The sequence below is a fragment of the Microcebus murinus genome, chromosome 12 (assembly GCF_040939455.1).
Source record: "Microcebus murinus isolate Inina chromosome 12, M.murinus_Inina_mat1.0, whole genome shotgun sequence".
NCBI classification, from domain to species: Eukaryota; Metazoa; Chordata; class Mammalia; order Primates; family Cheirogaleidae; genus Microcebus; species Microcebus murinus.
In genome coordinates, this window is record NC_134115.1 from 35,299,808 (window position 1) to 35,324,726 (window position 24,919).

General features: G+C 36.8%; 1 protein-coding gene across 5 annotated transcripts in view; it reads left to right on the forward strand.

Moving 5' to 3' along the window:
- KDM4C (lysine demethylase 4C) overlaps positions 1 to 24,919 on the forward strand; it is a 367,466-nt gene that overhangs the window by 192,431 nt on the left and 150,116 nt on the right. For all 5 annotated transcript variants that reach the window (XM_012738388.2, XM_076008693.1, XM_012738394.3 and 2 more), the window contains 4 exons: positions 2,167 to 2,360; positions 5,012 to 5,250; positions 7,695 to 8,014; positions 11,055 to 11,163. In XM_012738388.2, coding sequence (XP_012593842.1) covers positions 2,167 to 2,360; positions 5,012 to 5,250; positions 7,695 to 8,014; positions 11,055 to 11,163 — 862 coding nt within the window. The remainder of the gene's footprint in view (positions 1 to 2,166; positions 2,361 to 5,011; positions 5,251 to 7,694; positions 8,015 to 11,054; positions 11,164 to 24,919) is intronic.

Genomic DNA, 24,919 nt, shown 5'->3' on the forward strand with positions numbered 1-24,919 from the left:
GTTTCATAGCACCATCTGAGCAAACAAGATGAGCATTAATTTAAAGTTTTTTTATTTTTCCAAGACATTTTCCTCAGAAATAATGTTCAGTACCTCACCAGCCCATCTCTTCTAGGGATCTTACACCTGTAATCATGCTCAGACCAAATTAGCTCATTAAAGGCGGGAGCATCACTATTTCATTTTTCTTCATGAAGCAAAATTAGTAACACTGTAAGAAAATAAGAAAGTTCGTGGTGATGAGTCCAAACTATTATTTTTGTCCTTTTAGACAGAAGATTGCATCTTAAACCAAAACATCTTTCAATTTCTCAGAATCCTCATTTTCCGTCTTCCCAAGGCAAGCTAATTATAGCAGTATAACTTAGTACTCTCACTATACATAACTAATAATAGAATGCAGTAGTATAGATAAATGATATTGAGTTCAGAAGAACAGTTGGTACAATTTACATTCAGAGTTGAGGGTGGATTTTCTTTGGGTAGCAGATGGGTGTGCATGAAGTTGTTGTGGTAGCAACAAAAAGTACAGAGGTAATGAAGTATGTAGTGCATTTGGGTTCCCGTGACATGATGAAGAAGAATATTCATGTTGACTTGCAGTGGAAGAGAGACCTGAAAATCTCACTGGTGGAGTTAAATCTTGGAACTCTTCACTGTTAGGATCATGAGTTTAGCTGCTATTCTAAAGGCAGAGCAGGAGGATTACACCTTATTGAACTCAGAAACGAAAGATTACAAGATATTTGAGGGAGATTAACAGTTATAAAGATGGATTTATGCTAGGAGAGACTATAGGCAGTGCAGTTACATAGTTCTGTTATGCTAGGATCCAAGGTCTGACAGTGAAGCTCAGAGGATGCCGGCAGAAGGAATTGAAGGAGGCATTGTAGAGGAAGAATTAATTGTAAATAGGAACAGGCTGAATTTCTAGGGGTGGAAGAGTAAGGATGGACTAGAAAATGTAGATGATGAATGTTAAACAATGGAACAATTGTGGTATCATTGAGAGTGCACAGAATGTTGTTTGCAGTTGAAGAAGTTAGTTTTAGTTATTTTGAGTGTAATGCCCATTCAAATTTGAACTCTATGGAGGGAGTTTGGGACTGCAGATTATTAAGACTTTGGAATTAATTATTGGAGGTGATAGTTATGTTGCCCAGATATTGAGAATCTTACTGTGTCAAGGCTGCTCAGTTAACCAGTCTGTGTCCAGGTGTGTTAGGGATTGTCACGGTATGTCAGTTAAATCTTCTACACTATTTATGTACCACCATTTAAATGATACCTACCTTGATGCATAGTGTTGGCCTAGACCTAATTAAACCTTGTGTGAAGACTTTCTGGGAAACTTGTTTTATCTATCTATCTATCTATCTATCTATCTATCTATCTATCTATCTATCTATCTATCTATCTATCTTTTGAGACAGAGTCTCACTTTTGTGCCTGTGCTAGGGGAAACTTGTTTTATAAGATGTTACTGATAACGATGCATTCATGAGAATCAAGTTCATAGTGAATCAAAATAGTCTTTTATTTAGCTTCCCACCTTAACCCTGTACTTTTTCTCCAGTGGATATGGTTATGTTGTTGTTGATGATGTTGGATGTTATATGTGACATGATTTATTAATAGAAGAGGCTGTCCATTTGGTCCTAATTTTTGGTTACCTTATGGAGTTTATTTGTTAATAAACCTAAATATACTTAAAATATATCTCAGAGTAAATTTGTGTCAACTCTTTGGTTGAATTATTCTAATCACACATTCATTGAGTTCTTGTATTTGTTGACAACTCAGGTTTTCAGCTTTGCAGACCTTTCAGTGCTCAGCTCATTGACACACACTTGTGATGGGAGGGCAGTCCCCTTATAGGCATGCTTCCAAAGTACTTGCTCTTTCTTTTTAGTTCTTCTTTGTGCCTCATTCCCTGTGAGGTGCACAAAGCATGTTCACATCGTATTTTCCCATTTATAATTGTGAATACATAGGTTCTCACCTCCATTCAGAAGACGTTGGGTTTATCATTCACAGAATGTTTGAAAATTTAAACGATTATTCTCAATTATGTAGTGACTAAAAATTCATGTGCACGTGTCAAGCCTGTGTGACTTGCTATCGCTGGCAAAACGTTTAATGTACTCCAACCCCATTATGTTTCAGTGCACTTGCAGGAAAGACATGGTGAAAATTTCAATGGATATCTTTGTGAGGAAATTTCAGCCAGACAGATATCAGCTTTGGAAACAAGGAAAGGATATCTACACCATTGATCACACGAAGCCCACTCCAGAATCCACCCCTGAAGTGAAAGCATGGCTGCAGAGGAGGAGGAAAGTAAGAAAAGCATCTAGAAGGTAATGATTCTTCTACCTCCATCCTACTTGTCTTATTTACTAAATGAAAATGAATGGGTCGTTGAACATGTCTCAAAGGCTGTTTATTTGCTTTTCCTATTTAGTCATCGTATGTTTACTTAATATCTTCCTGAAAATTTAAGATAAAGTGTTTTTAATTCTTCCATGTATAATAAATAAAGGAAGAGATGTATATTATTTTGTTTGAGAATATTCCTGAAGTTGCTATACATGGCAAATACAACAATATAGAATTTCTTTGACTACTTTCATTAATGTATTATGTAGTTGAATTGGTCCTCTTCATTCATCTCTATATTCTAATCAACTTCAGTGACTTGATTTCTAACTTTTTCATATTGCTACCAGTTTTCTTTCTGACTTTAGTTGTTATCTTCATTTTTCAAACACCTGAAATAATACATCTGGATGCTTATTTTTTTAACATTTTATAACTTGGTTTTATTCTTCTGTAAGATGTAAAGCAGAGCATGTAGTGTTTCTGTAACATTTTTGTTCTTGTTAACTTTATTCTCCATTCCATTTCTGTGGCCAGGGCCATTTCAAAAGCTTTTAGGTCTGCTGTGGGCATCTTGCTGCTTTAAAACTCATAGAATATGGTATGTGTTGTGTTGCTCAGGTTCTTAGGCTTCCTTTAAAGGCTCTTATATTTTCCAATTTTATATTAAAATTTCCTCTTCAATATTACTCATTGTTTTTCTTTCAGATTGTAAAAGTAATATTTGTCCATTGGAGAAAATTTGTAAAATAAGGAAAAGAATAATGAAGGAATCCTAAATCACCCATAACCTCACTATCCAGAGATAACCAGTGTTAACATTTTGTATATATCCTTTACATATATATTTATTTATATGTTATACAATAATATATACCTTTCCAAAATTGGGGCCATGCTCTATTAACAATTTGATGACCAGTTATATGCGTGTTTTCATGTAATTAAATGATTTACTACAATATACTTTTTGATTCCTGCATGTATTTAGCTAATCCCCTGTGTTTGGACCTGTAGCTTGTTTCCACTTTTTAACTATCAACTAAATAACACTGTATTTTTAACTCTTTTCCCACACTTCTGACGTTTTATTTTCTGACTCTCTCTCTCTTTTTCCCCTGACACTTATTTTCTGCTATTTTAGAATGGTAGTGAGCAGAAGCACTTTAAGAACAGAGTCAAACTTCCGCATTCTTCTCAAGAGAGATACTTGAGAGATCATGCTAGTTAGGAGCAGAATCAAAACTTAGATGTTGGTATTTCTTTCTATAGTTTGCAGCTGAAATTTCAAAGTGTCAGTTTTCAAATCAATTTAGTAAGTCAGGACCATCATTTTAAAATTAGGAAGTTAGATAGAATAAAAAGTACTGTAGTGCTTCCTTTCTGGTAAGGGTGAGTATTAACTGATGACGTGTGAGTGTATGTGTATCTGTTGTGTCTGTTTTTAAATGTTTGACTCACTGTGGATTACATTCCAAAAAACGTTTGAGAAATACCAATTTAGAGAGTCAGTGCCTTTGATACATGCATTAATCCTCATTACCATAAAACAACAAAAACCAGCTTTGGAAGGAGATAGTATTCAATCCTGAGTTCAGAAGACACACCAATAAAATCTTGAGACTTGTTCTCTAATGGAAAACACTACACTCTAATGAGGTATATGTTCTGGTCTCCTAGTTATTAACCACTTTAGGCCTTTGGAGTTGATAAAAGAACCTAAAATCCTTGACATTTATCAGATTGGAAATTCCTGTCAGTAGGTTAAAATAATCAATGGAGTTTGTTTACCTAGTTAGAAGGCCTCACGTTTAGTTGCTCTTGTAATATAGTCAGCCCCGTGGCTTGATTTTAGAGATTGCTGATCTTCCGTCAGTGATAACCCTATTCAGGGAAGTCTAACCAATGGAATGATTCACTGAAATCTCAAAGAGAGATCTACCATCTTATTTTACATGTACTATGCTGTTCGTAAGGTTGAGATTTTTCCACATCAGCCACTGATGGGTTTGAAATAAATAGAATGATGATGATAATGATGGATACTGCTACTGTTAACTGTCATTGGCAGCAGTCAAAGCTGATTTCTATAGTTTATACCTGGCTAGCCCCTTTCTTTCCTATCTTTGCCTTCCCTGACATCCTACAATGCTTAGTCTTTGTGTGTGTGTGTGTGTGTGTGTGTGTGTGTCTGTGTGTGTTTTAGCCACTGTTGCTTTGAATTGATTTGTGATTGTTTCTAATTGTTAGAAATGTTGTTTCATATATATAAAGCATGTATGACGAAGTTATCAAATGACTTGCTGAAAAATACTAAAAGAGGAAGAAAATAACAATAGTGTCCTCTCTGAAAATAATAAGTTGATATAAGATGTTAGTAGTGACTCTATTCCACAACAATGTTTAATAATCAATTATTTAGAGTTTTTTGAATTTTAATGTTTAGTAAATTGTTATTGAGATTTTGCTTTAAAATTTAATCCATCAATTGGGAAGATTATTTTGGCATAGTGATTAAAAAACTAACAGTTTTTTTCCTCCTTTAAGCAAGTGAAAATAACATTTGTACTAGTATGTTTTTTCATATCTGTTGCAAACATTCTGCTCTGACTACCGCTTCTCTTGTTAATAGCTTCCAGTGTACTAGGTCTCACTCTAAAAGGCCCAAGGCCGAGGAGGATGAGGAAGAGTCAGCTGAAGTTGGTGGGGCAGACGTCCCTAACCACGACTCAGGTACTGATGACCTCCAGGTCAGTGAAAAGCCAGAAGCAGCAGCTAAGCTGGGGAATACAGCAGCACTGTCAGAAGAAGAGAACTCTGCTAGGAGGATGCAGGTGGATCAGAAATTATTAGATAATATCAAACTCTCAGGTGAGAAAATGGCTGAGTTGTGGATAGTTGATGATCAAATGCCCTAAATCTAGCTTCACTAGGAAAAATATCTTGCTAGTCCACATAGCTTAACCAATTTAGCTACCTAAAGTTACAGGGTAACTCTGAGCAAGAGGCCAAGGGAATGTTTTATAAGTCAGGAGCACTGCTGCTATGTTGAACAGAGTTGTGAGACAAACAGCTAGCAATACCTTTTTGGTGTAATAAAATAGAAGATTATAAAATGAAATTTTTTTTTTAGTGCAACTCAATTTACAATATATAATACATTTTTGGAAAGCTTCTCTTGAATTCACATGGAGCAGAGAAAACCAATTATAGATAATTCTTTGTAGTTTCTTAGCTTTTGACTTAATTTAAGAATAAAATAAAGATTGAGGTTTTAAAAAGAACAACAAAAATAAAAAGTCAGCCTAGTGAAATGGGATGTATAGTGCCCCTGGCCGCTCCTCTGTGTTAAAGCCATCATCTAGAAGTCTCAGCTACTCTGCCCTTTTTCCCTTTTATAGCATAGTTCTTTGAAACTATGCTTAATGCCTTGCCTCTTTAATATTTGTTGGAGTTTTTTTTCTTGTAATAAATGAGCTTCCCTTCATACTGTCTTCTTCCCTGTCTTCCCTTCATACTCCTCATCCTGTGCAAACCCTTCAATTGCAGGACTCCCTTGGATCCCTGAATCTGACTCCCTCCCCTGCTTTCTCCTTACTTACCATATCACCATATCTCTTGCCTGGGCTGTTGGAGAAGTGGCATCCTTCTGGCATGCCAGTATCCTCTGCAGTTCCTTCTGCTAGTCAGTTGTCCATATGGCCATCATAATGATCCTTAAAAAAAAAAAGCTTAGGTTTTGTTCCTGCTGTCTTCTTAGTATTATCCCACCAAGAATAAAATAAAAAGTTCTTATATAATCCTAAATAAACTGGTCCCTGGCTGCTTCTCCAGCCTTATTACTTTTGATATTGAAATATCTGTGTAAATAGAGTTTAATAGCAACCTTTTTTCCAATGACTTCATACTTTGGTGGACAGCTAGACAATTAAACATGTAAGTACAATCTAGTGTGATAAATAGCATGATAGAGCTGACATATGGTGTTCCTGGTCAGCCAGGAAAGGATCCCAAACAGATAGGAGCCAGGTAGGCAAGGTTTCTTGGCAATGGTGGTATCTGGCTTTAATTTTTTTTTTGAGACAGATTCTCACTCTATTGCCCAGGCTAGATAGAGTGAGTGCCGTGGCGTCAGCCTAGCTCACAGCAACCTCAAACTTCTGGGCTCAGGCGATCCTCTTGCCTCAGCCTCCCAAGTAGCTGGGACTACAGGCATGCGCCACCATGCCCGGCTAATTTTTTCTATATATTTTTAATTGGCCAATTAATTTCTTTCTATTTTTAGTAGAGACGGGGTCTCGCTCTTGCTCAGGCTGGTTTCGAACTCCTGACCTAGAGGGATCAACCCGCCTCGGCCTCCCAGAGTGCTAGGATTACAGGATTAAGCCACCACGCCCAGCCTGAATTTAATTTTGATACAGGATAGAAAGGTGGAGAAGGTAGGGAAGGGAATTATAACAAATGCAGAGAAGACAGTTATGTAGTACATACGGATATTTCATTATAGTCTCTCATCATGGTTTCTAGGTTTAATTGGCTACTCTCTGAATTGCTGGATGGTTTTGGCCAAGGGTACCCGATTTCATTAGTTATATCAGTATGTGGTTCTTTACATTTTGGTCTTCAGGTTTTGAGGCCTGTCAGAGCACTTGAGTAGAAGACTTGGCTGGGTTAAGCATCAGACCTAGCAATGGGTAGAAAGGATGCTTGTTTTGTGTTGCATGTTTGTGCGTCCATGTGCACATGTATAAACAAAAAAGGTGAATAGAGATGGCAGGGGAAGAGAAGTGCTTTGTAGTGTTCTCTTGTGACATGCTGTCACTGTGTGATAATAGATTAGTGTACAGCCTCATGTATATCATTTACATACATCCTCTGAGTTAGAATGTTTCATCAGTAGCAGCTCTTGGAATTATGTATTGGGATATAATTCTTATTTTTAGATAGATTTTTAGATAGATTTTAGATTTAGATTTTAGATAGATTTTAGATAGATTTTTAGATAGATTTTAGATTTCAAATTACTATTGCTTTGGAGAGTTATTATAATTGCCTTACCTTTTGCTGTTGGTCTGTAGTAGAACCTCATTTTAATCCTTTGTTTTATCATTAAGTATTTTCCTTTCCTGAAGTCCATGATCTCACTTTAACAAATATGAAGGCAGGCTGTTGATTTGGTGACCTTTCACCATCATGTTTGTTGAAGTTTAGAGGGGGAAATTACAAGATACAAAGTGACTTGTGAGTCGTTTAACAATTCTACCAGTAATAGTACAATGAAAGATTTATTAGCAGTCTTTTGTTCTGTTCTCCAGGAAACATGTGCTTAAATGCATCTATACGAGAAGAAATTAAAACTGACGATGACAAAGCCTATGCCATAAGTGCACCTTCCAACACCAGTGAGGCTAGCAATGCCATGCCATTATCTAGTGGCCACGTGACGTCCAAGGAATCATATCCGTCCAAGCTTTCATGGCCAAAGTCACCTGAGTCATGTTCCTCAGTGGCAGAGAGTAATGGTGTGTTAACAGAGGGAGAAGAGAGTGATGTGGAGAGCCGCGGGAGTGGCCTTGAACCTGGGGAAATCCCAGCGGTCCCCAGTGAAGAGAGAAATGGCTTCAAAGTCCCCAGCGTATGTGGCAATATTCATTGTTACTCTACTCATTGTATGGTGAGAGCGCTTTCTGAAAACAACATGCTGTGCAGCAGAATCTTGTTTTAGGGCACAAATAAATAACATGTTACATTTATGGGTCTTAATCATATTCCTTCAGTGTCTGGGAGGTAAGCCTTCTGTAAGCTGTGACTCACACAGTGATAATTCAGAACATGGAGCTTTTGGCCACATGTTGAAGCTTAATATTCTTTTTCCTTTTTAAAAAAATGAAGCTGTTTGTGTCGAGATAATCGTAGGTTTATATGCAATTGTAGGAAATACTACAGATGAATCCTGTGTACCCTTTATTTACTGAGTTTGCCCAAATACTATCATCTTGGAAAACTGTAGTATGAAATCACACTTATGGTGACATTTATACTGTCAAGATGCATAACGGTTCTTTCACCTGCAATAGTGACCAGCCTAGGCAGAATTCACCTGCTTGGCTCTGACCTCTTCTTGTCAACATTTAGTATCTCTGTGTTCCAGACTTCCCACAGCTTCTTTTTGAACAATTAGGACTCACCTGCTCACAGTTTCCTCTGGGATGGACCCTCATCCCAAACCACCATGACCTTTCCTGGCCTGCCCACTCCCCTCAGAAACAAGCCTTTTGCCTGTCAGAAAAGTCAAGACCTCTCTAGATTACCAAGTTCCCTGTTGTGACTTTTTGGAAAGGACCCCCCTGTTTCTCTGATGTAATATTAACAATGTTAATATTACATACTTTCATCATAAACTTTCCCTATAACCATAAGATTGGGAGTAGATCAGGTGGGCTAGGACTATGCGTAGTGATTGTCAGAATTCAGTTCTTGACCTATAGAACCTGATTAGGGAATTCAAGTGGATGAGTAAGGAGTAATTGTGTGAGCTAGTAAGTCCAGCTGGCTGTGGAACAGGCAAACTGCTCCTGCTCATTCACGCTCACCACTGGCCTGTTTGTATCCTTGAGTCGTAGTAGCAAGGGAGATCATAAAGGTCAGCAACATTGAATACTCTGTTTCTCAGTAGTCTTAAAATGTCAAATAAAATATAGTTTCTTAATATGATCCAATAGTGTTTATCATTTTATGTAGGATTGTATATTCTATTCTCAAAATTAATATTTATCAGCAACATGAAAAATGGAAAAACAGACCTGATTTATTTGAAAAGGTACCTAAAAGAAGTTTGAAAACAGTACTATTTGAAAATGGTACCAGTAAAAAAAATTTACAACCTGATTACATGTCAGGATTAAATGTCACTGAGCAGATATTGGGATTCATTGTAGAGTGGAGAACGAGTCCAATGCCTGCTTTAATTATATTTAGTCACATTCTTTAAACCAGAACAGAGCTGAAAGTAACTTTTCAGTTTTCTTGCTTTCAGAGGAGGTCATTATAGAGGTAGTGCCATTGAACTTCATCTTTATCATTTCCCTAAGCAAAGACTTACAGCAGAGAAAGCAAATACTGATATTAAGGGCTTGGCTTGCCCCTTCTCAAAAGAGCTGCACAGTATTCTTTTTTCACACCAGGTAAGCTATGTGTATGCTATTAACAGCCAGTGTTAGTCAATTCACTGAAGAAACATTATGTTATATTTTAAACTCTGTCTTATCCATCCGCCCATCCATCTTGGGCTCCATGCTCTGCCTAGAACACAGCAAGTATGTTCTCACTTTACATGCTATTCCTGCTACCCAACTACTTCTTCCCTAGACAGCCATATGTATGCATAAAAGTTCCACTCACATGTCACTGTGTCTGCAAGGCTTTCTCTGACTACCCTCTATAAACTTGACCCTTCTCTATCACGTTCTATTCCTTTGTCTTCCTTTATTGTTCTCCATTGTATATTTACTGAATGGTACCTGATAAAACTTTACTTGTTACTTGTTTATTATCTATCTCCTTATCCATCTATAATGCATACTCTTTGAGAGCAGGAACCTGATGTATTATAATTTTTCCATCTGTAGCTCCAACTGTTAGAGCAACGTGGTACATAATAGGGTTGGGTCTCAAATATTTCTTGTTTTTGACTGATTGATAATTGCCTACATTAATTTTTAGCTTTTATAAGCATAGGTAAATTCCATTCTGTATTGCTTAGTCCTGCTTTTCCTGTTGCTAGCGGCTTTGATTAGATGTTCTTATCCATTTTCTCAGAGTTCTCTTTCAGAGTCAGAGGCCAGACTGGTTGCTCCACGTCTGGCCATGTTTCTTCACCTTACAGGGTGAAGACGCCTAAGAATGCTTTTTTATTCACAGTCAGCTGTTGCTGTAAACTCACTTTCTTCAAACTCTCTCTGATCCATCTGCCCCTTTATTTGGTGCTGCAAGGGCAAGAAACCTTATAAATACATCTTAGCTGGAAGGTGACTTTCTAGCTTTGAAAGGAAAAGGTAGCATGGAAAGCACAGGACAGATCATTTTATATAAAATTTAAGTGGTTTCAAGATGGCATCAATGTATCATTAGAAAATATTAATAATAGTTTTGACTTCTTGTTTGATCCTTTTTGTATGTGACGTACAAGTGGTGATTCATTTCTGAATGGAAAGAAGTACACAGCCTCACCTTGGCAGGATTGCCTTCTCTGTGAGGATAGAAAGTAAAGTTACCTGCCAAACGTACATGGGTACAGCACAGAGATGACCACATGCCACAGTCCTATATTTTTATGAGTATGTAATCCTAGAGTTAGATTAGTTTTAGGAACTTTTGAAAACTTGTTAAATCCTGTGCTTGTCGCAAGTTTGATAAGCTTACCCTGCACTACAGCTAGCATTTCAGTATGAAGTAGAAGGAGAGTTAATTGACCTCTTAGTAAAAATACTAATAGAATGGATTCCTATTTCTTTTGACTTCAAGTTTAAATTTCTTAAAGGACTAATTCCCTAAGAGGTAAATAAGCACAAGATTTCTTTATAATTAAGTTATCATAAATCATTGTGAACTGTAGTTTTTTGTTTCTTTGGGTGTTTCTTATGGGTGTTTCCCTCCCATTTTTATTCCGTAACCAGGTAATAGAGGGAGAGACCAAGACCTCTAAGAGTTGGCGCCATCCACTCAGTAAGCCTCCAGCACGATCCCCAATGACTCTTGTGAAGCAGCAGGCAGCAAGTGATGAAGGTGAGCTGGTGACATTTTCATCTAAACACTGTATAGATGTTTGTTATAACAAACTGTTGTAAAGAATTGGTCGTTAGACAAAAAAAATTTCACCATGTAGGAATACATACTATTAGCGGATCATAAGTAATATACAATTTACAGGCAGAAGGAATTTGGATTTTAGAGGTGATGACTTGCTTCATATCATCTAGCCATGTTACTGATAGTCTGTTTTGTATTATGGGATGAAATTGGTCATTCCTGACATTTATCTTAATGTTCTCCAGAAGAAGCTGGGACTTATTTCTAATTTAAAATTGTTAGATTATAGAATTAGCATGCTATAAGTTTCTTTGCATTGTCTTTACTTTTAACTTGAATCCTTTAAATTAATTTGACCACTTTGAGTAAGAAACTATGTGCATTATACTTTATTATATCCTATTGTACCCTGTGTGAGGTGAAACATCCCTTTTCTCCTTAAGTAGATTGCTCTGTTGTGTATTGATGCAGTCTACTTTTATTTACAATTACTTACCATTCCTGGATATAACATTTATCTTTTTATTTAACCTGGTTGCCTTTTTTACCTTTTTTAAAAAATAAGTTTTTGTTACTTCATATTAAAAATCAGACCACTGACCATTAAGTGTCTTTTGTCTCAGAAGCATGAGTGCCTTATTTTTTTCTGTCTCTAAAGGACCAAATCAAGGAAGTTTTCTGTAAAGAGCCTTCCTTTGAAATATTCTCCATTTTTTTGGTGGAAATGGTTAATTAAGGTCCTACGTCTGTGAGGATGCTGTCAAGAGAGAAAAATGATAGGGTTCAAGTTTCTTGTTTCCTTTAAACAGAGTAATCAGAGTACATAGATATATTCCACAGATTTTTTTTCCTTTTGCTCAGTGTCCTCCCTTATTACCCATGTTTTGTTAAAAAGTCCTGAGTGTAGGGAATCGGATAAGGATGGTAGTAGTTTCTATAAATCCAATCCGGGGCAGAATTCTGACTCAAGTAATAAAAGTAATGAAATATATTTGTGTTTATTTCCATACATCATCATGTTGAGTTCTTCTTTTTCCTACTTTATTATATCTAGTACAAACCATTTTCACAGTGTCAAGATAATTAAAGGACAATTCTGTGTAATTAATACTTATCGCACATCACTCTTTCTTTTTTTTTTTTTTTTTGAGATAGAGTCTCACTCTGTTGTCCTGGCTAGAGTGCTGTGGCATCACCCTAGCTCACAGAAGCCTCAAAGTCCTGGGCTCAAGCAATCCTTCTGCCTTAGCCTCCCAAGTAGTTGGAACTACAGGCATGCACCACCACGCCTTGCTAATTTTTTCTATATATTTTTATTTGTCCAATTAATTTTTTTCTATTTTAGTAGAGACAGGGTCTTGCTCAGGCTGGTTTTGAACTCCTGACCTTGAGCAATCCTCCTGCCTCAGCCTCCCAGAGTGCTAGGATTACAGGTGTGAGCTACTGTGCCTGGCCCACACACCACCCTTTCTTGTGGTATCCTGTCTCCAGCACAGCTTCTCTGAAGGGAACAGGCTATGGCTATACTAACTCATAGGAAAAGCTGCTTTCTCTTATGTCCTTATTTTCCCAGGAAGTTTATTTTGATGTGGGCCATCATAAATTGGCCTCGAGTTTCTCCTTGGAGAGCAGTTCTGATTTCAATCTGTATAGCTTGCAGAATTTATAAATGGATTGGTTAAACGAAGTAGTCTCGCGGGTTTGGCGTTAAATATCTTTCTGAAGCATTGACGATTGTGGCTTTTGCAACAGTGTCACTTTCCATTCTAGTATGTTAAAGACTCCTGACGTCCTCTGGGGATTTTTGAGAATTGATTAGAAAAATCAGAGAAGTTTTGTGATGGCTAAAGATTTTTACAAACTTCCAAACTGAACAGCAGAGAATATTCCATGGCCTGGAGTATGTTATATTTATCACTGGGCCCTTGAATGCTAGCTTAGCTTTTTGCCTCTGTGCCCACATTGCATGTGAAGGGGGGAGAGAATGAGTATTATTATTGTAGGAATGCAAATATGATGAGCAGTGGGTTTAATGGTCACCAAGAACAGACTATTCCAGGTTCTTTTAGGGATTTTCTACCCTAACTGCTCAGCTCCTTTTCTACTTCTTTTATATAGAAGCATGTAGAAACTCTACCATATAATATAGAAACTATATTAGAGCATCTGAGAAATTGTGTCTTAAAACAATGAGTGTCCCCTAATGGTGAATGAACATTTCTCTATTGGAGCTGGAATGTGACTTCCTATCAGAAAGACTGCAAAGGGGAAACAGACTTGATCCAGGACCTCTGGTAGCTCCCATGCAGCTGGGTGATGAGTCACTTCTAAGTTGTTCTTTTTAGGGCAATGCAGTGACTCTTTGATACTAAAATGACCTGAAACTGTAGAGATCATTCTGATTGGTGGCAGAACCTATAGTTACAGGATTGGCAAGGATTTCTTGACTCAGCCTCTTCATTCCCGGGAAAGGATTTTCCATGTTTAGCAGCAAAACATGAGGGTTGGTGGTAGAGGGTGTACATAATAAAAGAAAGGTGATTGGAATGTAGTATCTTTCTATAAAGATTAGTAATCTAAATCTTTTTTGTTGAAAAATAATCTTAAATGTATACTATATGTTTATCATTTATAATATAAAGGTAAATACTAAACCAGGCATTCTCAAACTGTGGCCCATAGGCCACATGTGGGTGTTTTTTGCCCGGTTGTTTTTTTTTTTACTTCAAAATAAGGTATGTGCAGTATGCATAGGAATTTGTTAATAGTTTTTTTTTAAATTATAGTTCGGCCCTCCAGTGGTCTCAGGGACAGTGAACTGGCCCCCTGTTTAAAAAGTTTGAGGACCCCTGTACTAAACTGTCTTTTTTTTTTTTTCGCTGAATTGTTTCTAAGTTGCATTTTTCCTTAGGCAGCAAGACAAGGTGATTTCGAAATATAGGTTAAAATTCTGTTTATTTTCCTGTTTATTAAATGAATTATACAGATGTTGTATTGAAACCTAGACTTGAAAGCAAAGCTACGTGAGTCGCTTTATTCTTGAAGCATCCAGGACATGTACTTATTTTCCTATTGGCGATTTGTCGATATTACTTGCATATCCCTGCTCTTCTCTGAGTTCAGCGTCCACAGGGAAGGGGGGTGTGTATGTGGCACAGGTGAACCAGGAAGGCTCTGAGAACAAAGTGGCGTTGGAAGGCACTAGAAGGGAGGGATGTGACAGTATTTCTTTTTAAAGGTTCCCACATTTCCCCGTAATGTTACTGCTTCCATACAGATTAAATACTCAATTTCTTAAGTGTGGCTTCAACTCAAGTCGTAATCTTGTACCAGCTTCTTTCTGTAGCTTTATTTACCTCCACTCCCCTGCATGAGTGCATGAGACTTCCTTTCTATTCAGGAAATATTTTTTTCCCCCTTCTGGATATAGTCTGCTGCTTTTTGCTCCCATGCATTTGCCCAAGCCATTGCTTTCCCTGTGATGCCCCTTTCCTTCTTGGAACCATTCCCAGCCACTTCTCACCACTCCCCTCTCCTCCTCCCCCTGTCTTGCCCATGTACTCCCCATGTACTTGGTTCTCGTCCCACTGGGCATCTTACATTGTGCTTCATTATTTGTCTCTGTCTCTCCACTCTCACTCCTGTCCTTTGCCTTTCCTTCAAGTCCTTGGAAGTGAACTTTCCATTGCAATCGCTGTGGCTTACATCACCCCTGGATCACCCGGGATAAGGTCATCACTTACCCTTCAAATCAGCCATTAAAAGAATAGTCAAATACCTCAATATATTATATAGTGTCATATTAAAAGAAAAATGTAAATCATCCAGGAAATATTTTTTGTATGTATATGTAAAAACATGCTGTTTTCATTAGTTGTTGAAATAGAACATAATATGTCAACTATTTCAGTTTTTTATCCTGATGGAATAAATTGGAATAAGTTTGATAAGTTTTCTTTATCACTGTGCCAAATCCTTGAACTCTCTCAAAGTTAAAACGCAGCAGATAAGATGCAGACATGGTAAATGCCTTGGAGTTTTGAGTGCTTCTGGGATTATGGCGTCCTATTGGGTCAGGAAATGACTTCTTTTTATGGACTAATTTACTATTTGATTGGTTTACGGTATGGTGGTGCAATGAGTGACTTTTCTTCTTCACCCCCAACGATGGAATGATGTGTATGTCTCTTCAATACGTGCAATTCAAAATTTGATTAGGGGATAGAATTTTCCCTAGCATTTTCTTTTCTTTTGAATGCTGATAAAGGAGTGTAGCCTTAGGAAAAAGAGAAGAAAGGTCAAGATTAAGTCAGAGCAAGAGAGGTCACTAGTGAATTTAAATTTCCTTATCTTTTGATTTTAAATTTCAGTTTTTTAGTAATCCTTCTTTAACAAAAAAGTGGACATGCACACACAGATATACATAAAACATACACACATACCCTATGTGATATGATAAAATAGAACAGTTGATACAGAGTTGAAAGACTAAGTTGAATAATGTTTAATAAAAGGAAATACTTTAAATGAAGCTCATGGTACAGCAATTCAATGAAACACTATACAGCCATCAAGAATGCTTTCAAAGTACCACATTGAACACTGGAGACAATGCTTCCAGTATTAGGTTACATGATAAAATAGAGTTCACCTAGGTTTAATTACATTAGGATTATTTGGAGGCAAACAATTCTCTTTTGATGGTTTTAGAAAGTATTAATATTTAGCCTGTATCTTTGTAGCTTTGGTATCTGTATTTGCTGTCTTCCTATCCATTTTCTTTTTTGAGACAGAGTCTCACTCTGTTGCCTAGGCTAGAGTGCCATGGCATCAGCCTAGCTCACAGCAACCTCAAACTCCTGGGCTCAAGCAATCCTTCTGCCTCAGCCTCCCAAGTAGCTGGGACTACAGGCATGCGCCACCATGCCCGGCTAATTTTATATATATATATTTAATTGTCCAGCTAATTATTTCTATATTTTTTAGTAGAGACAGGGTCTCGCTCTTGCTCAGGCTGGTCTTGAACTCCTGAGCTCAAATGATCTGCCTGCCTTGGCCTTCCAGAGAGCTAGGATTACAGGTGTGAGCCACCATGGCCGGCCTTCCAACCCATTTTTATGTCATTCAGATTCACAAATTTTTTAATCCATGGCATGCTGCTTCTGACTAGTGTTTTCATCAATAGAACTTGAATTGTGCTGACACAAATTCCAGAACTTCTCATGAACCGACATTAGGCTAATAGACATCCTGCATTTAACATTGGCATCTGAGTGTGTCAATTCCTAATCCCTGCTACTGTTCTGCTGCCTTCATGGTTCACTGTTTGTTCTTTGAAGTTTTCATCCTGCATCCATGTGTGCATCTGTTTCCTAACATTTTTTTATTTAAAAAAAATTTACTACATCTGTTTCCAATATAAATTATCTGACTTTTTCTACTAGTACTTCAGTATACTCACTGTTTTTGTTCTTGTACACCCACCCTCCTTGTTTAAGTGATGAGATGAATGATATTTCAAATGCAACTGTAAACTAAGGACAAGCCCTGGTCACATACAAGAGACCTCTTGAACATGTCATTTGGTGACACAGTGATACCCTGCTCAGCAGTTCCCAGTATCTTCTAGTGGTGATTGCAGTTGACATACCTGTGCAGTTGGCAGTGGTGTTTTGTTGTAGTCTGTGAAAGTTAATCGGGACATTTATAAGAAAATATACAAGATGTGATTAGGTGAATTTAATTTTCTTTTGTATGCTGATAATTTTTCAAATTTTCTATAATAAACCTTTCTTTTATATTCAGTCAAAAAAGTATTTTACACAGACTGAGAATGTCAATGATCCACCAGTTACAAAAATATTAGAAATAATGGATAAAATAAAACAAACTTCATACATGCCTGGAGAAGCAAAATAGCATATGCGCTCATGTCTCTCCGTGTCTGCAATCATGGTCAGTCGGCTCTCACATTCTGTAACCGTGTGACACATCCATGCTTCGGTGCCTGTTTACAATGTAGGGATGGTAGCAGCATCTGCCTCACAGAATGGCTTTGAGGGTTGAAAGAACAGTGTTTGGCAGGGAATGTATGCTTGTTGTTGCTGTTGTAATGTGATTATGGTGGTTTGATAGTTGAGCTTTCAAGAAATGAGGGATATCCAGAGGGGATTCAGAGACAAGTGATTTCCAGATTGGTAAGAGAGAAGTAAGCTTTGGCTGTGTAGGGAAATTTTCCAGGAGTAGAGGGAAGGCAGGCTGATTGGAACTAGAGCCCCATAGGTCCCACAAACACACAGACATGGACTCTTTAATGCCTATGCCCGAAAGCTGGGCACAGTGGCACACTCCTGTAGTCTTAGCTGCTCAGGAGGCTGAAGTGAGATGCTCCCTTGAGCCTAGGACTTCAAGGTCAACCTGGGCAATGTAGTGAGACCCTGTATCTTAAAAAAAAGAAGAAAGGTCAAAGAATAAGGCTTTGACCTTATTTAAGGGCACATTTGAGAAAAACAAAAAGCAGAAAGCAAAACCAACCATGGGCACAGACAGAGAACAGCAGAGCTTATTTGTCTGGACCTTAGGCTTGGGTGGGGAAGGGTAGTGGAATAGAACAGGAAGTTATCCTAACAATTCCTATCTATAGGACTGATCAAATTTATACTTCTTATTCCAAGTCACACATGTAAAATGAAAGTACATGCTGGCTGTTAATGCCTCTAGGGCATCTGGTAGAAACAATTGCAAAATCTTTGAACCCACCCTCTGGTTGACTAATGAAAAATAGATTCTGCAGTCCTGACTTTATGTCTTACGGGTTTTTTGACTTTGGGCAGGTCTTTGGCCTGTTTCCTCCCTTATCAAATGTGAGGCTTAATCACGAATGCTCAGGGTTCCTAACCTGTGAATTTATGCATGAGTTTTGGGCATTTTGTATCCTCTGAAATAGCTTGTGGTGATATGTTGAGGGCTACTTTTCAAATGAGCTGATTGCCATAGGACTAAATTTTTATTTATAATACTTCACCTACAATTTTATGATTTCAAGAATGATTATCACATAAAGTTTGAAAGATGCAGATACTCATCTGTACTGCATTTACCCAAGTGTAGAGGTGACCCATCTACAATTTTGAATATTGGCAAGATTCATATTAAAGCCTTAGTTATGACTCTGATGTTCTCTAATCTGAATTGTCCGAATAACTCTTTATCAATCATCGCTTCAGCAAGTGCAGTTTTTTAATGAGCTGTTAAGAATCTCTTTGAAATTAAAGACAGCTTAGACTGCTGATCCCTATCTCAGTAATGTCTGCATGCCTTGAGGGTTAGATTAAGGGTGCATTTCAGACACTGTTACAGTAATTTATTTTTTGGGAAGCCCGTATATATTAATATAATAATTCCTTTAGTAATGGATTAAATATTTAAATATAGAGATAGAAGAGATAGAAATTGCTGCTTCAATTATAAATCATTCTTGGTGTTTGACCATTTTTTAACCCACTTAACCTAGATTTTCAGTTGTTTTAGAGAATAAAATGTATACATTTAAGTAAGTGAAATCTCATATCAACTTTGGCAAAATTTGATTTCTGACATAAATTGCTTATTTCTCTGTATTGCAATTGAATACTAAACTGGTACTCAACATATTTTGCTAAGACTAGAACTGCTCACTAATTTTATAGTATTACAGGTTGGTTTTTTTTTTTTTTTTTTTTTGTATTGCCGAGGAGATTTCCTGTGGTATTTTCTGAATACTTTACTCTGTGTCATCCAGTCATTTTACTACTAGGACTATGGGTACACAAGATGGCTCTTGGGCACTTTGCAGTTGTGCCTTGAATAAAAGAAAGTTAGTTAGAGTTGGAATTTAGATATAGATTTAGAGTTCATGGAATTAGAATTGAGAATTGGCTGTTCCACTGTTTTGGGAGAGAATTATACCCTCCTATTCCTGGCAGTTTGTAACCTCCTGTCTTTTAACTGTGTTGATGTACATTTTGCCAGTCGTAATTTTATTTCTTTTATTTTAAGGATCTTAATATTTAAGTGAATATATTGACCAAATATAATGACCAAATGATGTCTTTTTGACTCAGATGTTATAAATATTATTTTCAGTATTAAATTCAAATAATTGCTTGAAATATTAAATGCATTCATTTGTTTTGATGGCTGGGACTGGGCACAGGATTCTGTTTTATGGCAGGCAGGCTGTGACCTGGCTTCTGGTTTCTCTTTGGCTGTTAAAGGCTGTATGTCCTCATAGAGCTAAGTCATGTAATCTCTCTCTAAGGCTCATCTCAGATGATTATTCATCTTTATAATAAAATAGATGGATTAGTGATCCAAAGTTTCATTCAAACTCTGAAATTCTGATTACAGGAAAATTTTAATAGGATAACGTGTACTGTACAGTCCTTGCCCCTTATAGCATTTCATAGAGAAGGAAAATAGTAAAGTATGGGCATGTCCCTTTTCAACAGTGTTTTCCCTCTGTAAAAAGTTCATTTCACTCCCAATTTTGAAAAACAAATGCTGTTTTATGACTGCTGCATGTCATGCTCCAAATGTTATTAATTTTTACAAAATGATCTCTTCTCTTTGTTCCATCAATCTTATTAGCTTGCAGTAATATTATACTTTCATTACAAGCATAGTTATAGTTCTGTCCGTTTAAGCAATAAAACAGCAAATTCAGCAGATTACTAAGGAGATTGGCTTGGAATGTTTGTTGATAGGTCACAGCCAGTGTTTTCATGCATTATATGGACATAAAACATTAGATGTTTTTGGCACTCAGATTGAATGGATATTATATCTAGCACTCAAGTTTGTAATAATAGTTGGGTATTCTCAGCTTTGCTTGATTACTCTGTCAGTAATTATTATTGGATGTCCCAATGGCATTGATTTTTCCTGTAATATGAAGAATAAAAATCAAAAACAGGTTGCTTTTATTATGCTAGTGGCTTGGTCAGATTTTGATTGAATTAGAGACAAAGATGCTAGTTCTATAATTAGCATGCCATTGCTTTCTATAGTTTTTACATTCAGTCTTGAAACTTAAAACAGTGGTTGGCATGAAGTCTTATGATCAGGTGTCTGAAGTGCTGAAAATATGGGGATTGTACAATCTTAGTCAAGTCTTCGATTCTTTTGACTTCATGCACTCCTTGTTGCTCTTACAATCTTGTATTCAACATGTCAGGAATATATTTTGAGATTATACAATTGCATGGTTCATTCTCTTCTTTAGAAAAATAAATGATTCTATTAAGTTAATATATGTGAAATTGTCAGTATTTGATAATTTCTTTTTACCCTATGAAAACTGCAATTTCATACAACTCAGTGTGTTATTTTATATTTCCTTAAATTTGTACATAATCTTTTTTCACCTGATACACACTGAATTATGCCATATTTTAAAATACATTTTCTGCATTGTTATTTCCATCTTTTGTTTGGTTTTGAAACTATCTCTGAAGATGGAGAATAAGCATGGAAATATATGTCTATGTTAAAATTTAATTTTATAGTTACTTTATGATCTTCACTTTCTTTGTTTTGCCGCTAAGTGATGAAAACTTAGTTCTGGGCTGGCAGTGTTAAGTAGGCTGACATTCGGATACCTTGCTCATGGACATTAGGAAGGCACTTTCCACATTTGAGATGTTAAGTAACATGTGCAAAGCTTCCAGTTAGTAAATGGTTAGCACGTGGCTCACTTTATCATCATTTTATTTCTATGTAGAGTTTTACTGTTTTCTCTTCTGAGGTCTTAGGTTTCAGCTAGATGGTGAGATGATAATTTTTTTATACCTGTCAAATGAACCTCTAAATTCTGCACTGCTATTCCATTGTTTTAGTGTTTATATTCTTTCCTTTCTTGAAGTTCTTGAAATATTTTCAAGATTAATAAGTGCAGAGATTTTTTTGTTGTGTTTTAAAACTAGAATTTTTAATTAAAAATGTTGGCTATGAGATGTGAACATGTTTGAGCATTACATAAATATTTCTAAGTTGCTATTAAGGTCTTTTTCTTGAGGAAATAAATTTCATAATGGTTTCAAGTAAGTTTGGCAAGGATCTGGGTTAAGAATCTCCTTGGGATAGAACAGTGAGTACAAAGACCCCAAGAAGAGAGTGAGTCTGGCATGAAATAGAGCTGATGTAATGAATATTGATGTGGAATGAGAGAATGGACATTTGCAGCCTTGTCTTCTTCTTCTTTCTGTATATTCTCTTGAACAGTCCATGCCATTGTTTCCCTAGCACTTGACATCCTGGCCACCCTACTTGAAGTTCTCTCCTTAGCAACTGTTTTGTGTCATCTGCCAGGTGATACCCCTATCAGTTCTTAAGTCAAAATGTCAAAGGATCCTGCTGTCCTTTATACAGATGACCAGAGCTAACTTTTTTAGTGAAAGGGAGTTTTTTTTCCACAGGTAAATTGCATCATGCTAACAGTGTTTTGCTTAGAGATCTTGTTTTGCCTTTTTTTTTTTTTTTTTTTTTTTGAGACAGAGTCTTGCTTTGTTGCCTAGGCTAGAGTGAGTGCCGTGGCGTCAGCCTAGCTCACAGCAACCTCAAACTCCTGGGCTCAAGCAATCCTCCTGCCTCAGCCTCCCAAGTAGCTGGGACTACAGGCATGAGCCACCATGCCCGGCTAATTTTTTGTATATATATTAGTTGGCCAATTAGTTTCTTTCTATTTATAGTAGAGACGGGGTCTCACTCTTGCTCAGGCTGGTTTCGAACTCCCGACCTCGAGCGATCCGCCCGCCTCGGCCTCCCAGAGAGCTAGGATTACAGGCGTGAGCCACCGCGCCCGGCCTGTTTTGCCATTTTTTGACTTAGTATTATAGATGCTGGTACTGAAATAGCTTTAGAAGCTGCATATTTCTCCCATGGAAAGTTTTGAACTCTTTGAAGGGAGAGGACTGTTTGATTTAATTTCTTATTTACAGAATGTGTCATATTTCCTAGCATACTTTTGAGTTTTATATGCTCAATCTTTCATTTATCTTTGGATTTTTTATTATAAGTTGACAATTTATAATTATAAATTTATGGAGTACAAAGTGATGTACTCCATATCTATGAATACAATGTAGAGTAATTAAAGCAAGTTAATTAACATATCTCTCATCTCAACTAGTTAGCATTTTTTTATGGTGAGAACATTTCAATTTTACTATTAGTTTTGAAATGTATAGTACTGTACTTTCTCTTCAGATCATATACATCTTTTGCCCTTTTCACCTCTCTTTGATTTGATGCTCAGAATAAGTTTCTGTTGTTGCCATGTTTCAGCTAGTTTCTCAAACATATGCCAGCTTTCTTCTACGATTTTCTTTTCTACATCCCCAATATAGTGAGAATTTACTGTGCTGGTTCATCCTGTTTGTATACACTATTAGTAATCATTACTTACAGTTCTTTAGGATAGATGGCGCTATCCTCATTTTTACTGATGAGGAAACTGAAGTTCATAGACACTAATTCACTTGCCCAGATCACAAGTTTGGTAAGTGGTAGATAACAGGCTTTATACTGTCTGTTCAGTTCCAAAGTTGTACTCTTTCCGCTTCATCTCACTAACAAACCCTAGTAATACCCAGAGTGCTGATTAAAAAAGTGGAAGTGAGCACATAAAAAGTTTGTACTAGCCAGACATCTTTGTTAATAGAGTAGATCTGCTTCCCTTGTTTTCATATTCCTTGTTTTCATCGTGCATCTTGTAAGAATATATACTATGTATGTGAAATATGAGCTAATATTCTTTGGGAAACTAATGTAACATTGGTAATGCCAAAGTTCCCCCAGGATACTCAACTCCTTGAGGTGCCTTAATTACCAGGGTATTTTTATGTAATAGCAATTTTGAAGGTGTGTCCTTTTGGAGTGTTTCTATTCTTTAAGTGTGGATTGAGTCAATTGGAATGTATCCTTTTGAAACATTTTTGACATCTGTGTTATTGAAAGGTAATGCATCAAGAATAAAACTATATCCATCCATTTAATTTCTTAAGTGCTTTAGACCTAAAACCTTAGAATTCTCCATTATCCATTATTACATTAGCATTTTAAGGGAACTGTTATTCAGAATTTAATTTTTCCTCAATGTCACCACTCTCCAGTAAAATCATACCTAAAAGTCCTGTAATTTTTTCTTTTTGTATTTTTTAAAAACACCTTTATAAACCTTTGAAAGTCAGCAATTCAAAAAAAAAATCACTGAAAAATAGTTTGCATACAAGTATTCAGTATAGGAATAACAAAGTCCCTAAGTTGGAATCTTCTTTGCTTTTTTGTGTAACACATTCCTTCCCTCACCTCTGTGGGCCCCCCACTCCCCACCAAGCCCCATTTCTTTCAGGATGTGTGAAACTATATATAATGCCTCCCAGGACTGAGATTCTGCTCAAGTACCTGAAACATAACAGATGCTGCTGTGCCCTTCGTAGCAGAGAATGGTGCTGTACCAGCCAAAACACATCACTGGAACATAACCCCAAACAGCAAAATCATTGTGGTGATTGGCAAAGGAAAATTGTACTGGAGTCAATGGCCTCTCTCATCTGCTGGGTTCCATCAGTAAGCCCTGGCAACAGCCTCTCCACAAATGGCCCAGATGTTTTTCTTTAGAGAAATCCACTTACACTTTGTTAGCGAAATTTGTTCAAAGAGACTGTACTGAGAGAGTAAATAAATCTTTCATAAGTATATTCTTAAGGTAAAGTTTCCCCCAATTTATAATTCCTTGTAGATATTGTTCTGACTGTAGTTTTTTCTTTATCTTTAAAGATTGCATTTTTTTATAATTATAACAACTTAAAAACACCCTTTATTCCAGATAGCTAGTATACTTTTTTTTATAGAATTGACATCATTCTTTGTACACGGTTTTGTGTTCCGGTTTTTCCTCTGTTATCATATTCGCTTAATATCATATGTTGTATAGTATATCTATTCATATTGTATTACATTTCATTATTTTTCAAAAGCACTCTTTCTAATACCTATATAATATGGTACTGCCATAATTTATTGACATATTTTTATTTTATTTTATTTTTTGAGACAGAGTTTCACTTTGTTGCCCAGACTAGAGTGAGTGCCGTGGCGTCAGCCTAGCTTACAGCAACCTCAAACTTCTGGGCTCAAGCAATCCTACTGCCTCAGCCTCCCAACCAGCTGGGACTACAGGCATGCGCCATCATGCCTGGCTAATTTTTTTTCTATATATATTAGTTGGCCAATTAATTTCTTTCTATTTATAGTAGAGATGGGGTCTCGCTCTTGCTCAGGCTGGTTTCGAACTCCTGACCTCGAGCAATCCGCCCTCCTTGGCTTCCCAGAGTGCTAGGATTACAGGTGTGAGCCACCGCGCCCGGCCAATTTACATATTTTTAAATGAGTACTTTCTTTTGGATACTTTCATAAAGGACATTAATTGTTTTCATTATAATAAACAATATTCAGTGATGATTTTGACTGAATGGGAGAATGAAGGCATTTTTTCCCCCTGTATAAGGATAAGCCTTTTGATGGAAATATTTTTATGCAGGAGATAACTGAGTAGCTGTCTAGACTGGCTTTGACATTTCGAATCTATTTTGTCATTTTAAAAGTCTATTATTTACAGCATATATTTTAAGTAACTTTCTGGATGCCCTTTGGAAACATGATACTGGAGACCTAAAGGGGAAGGAACCCTCGT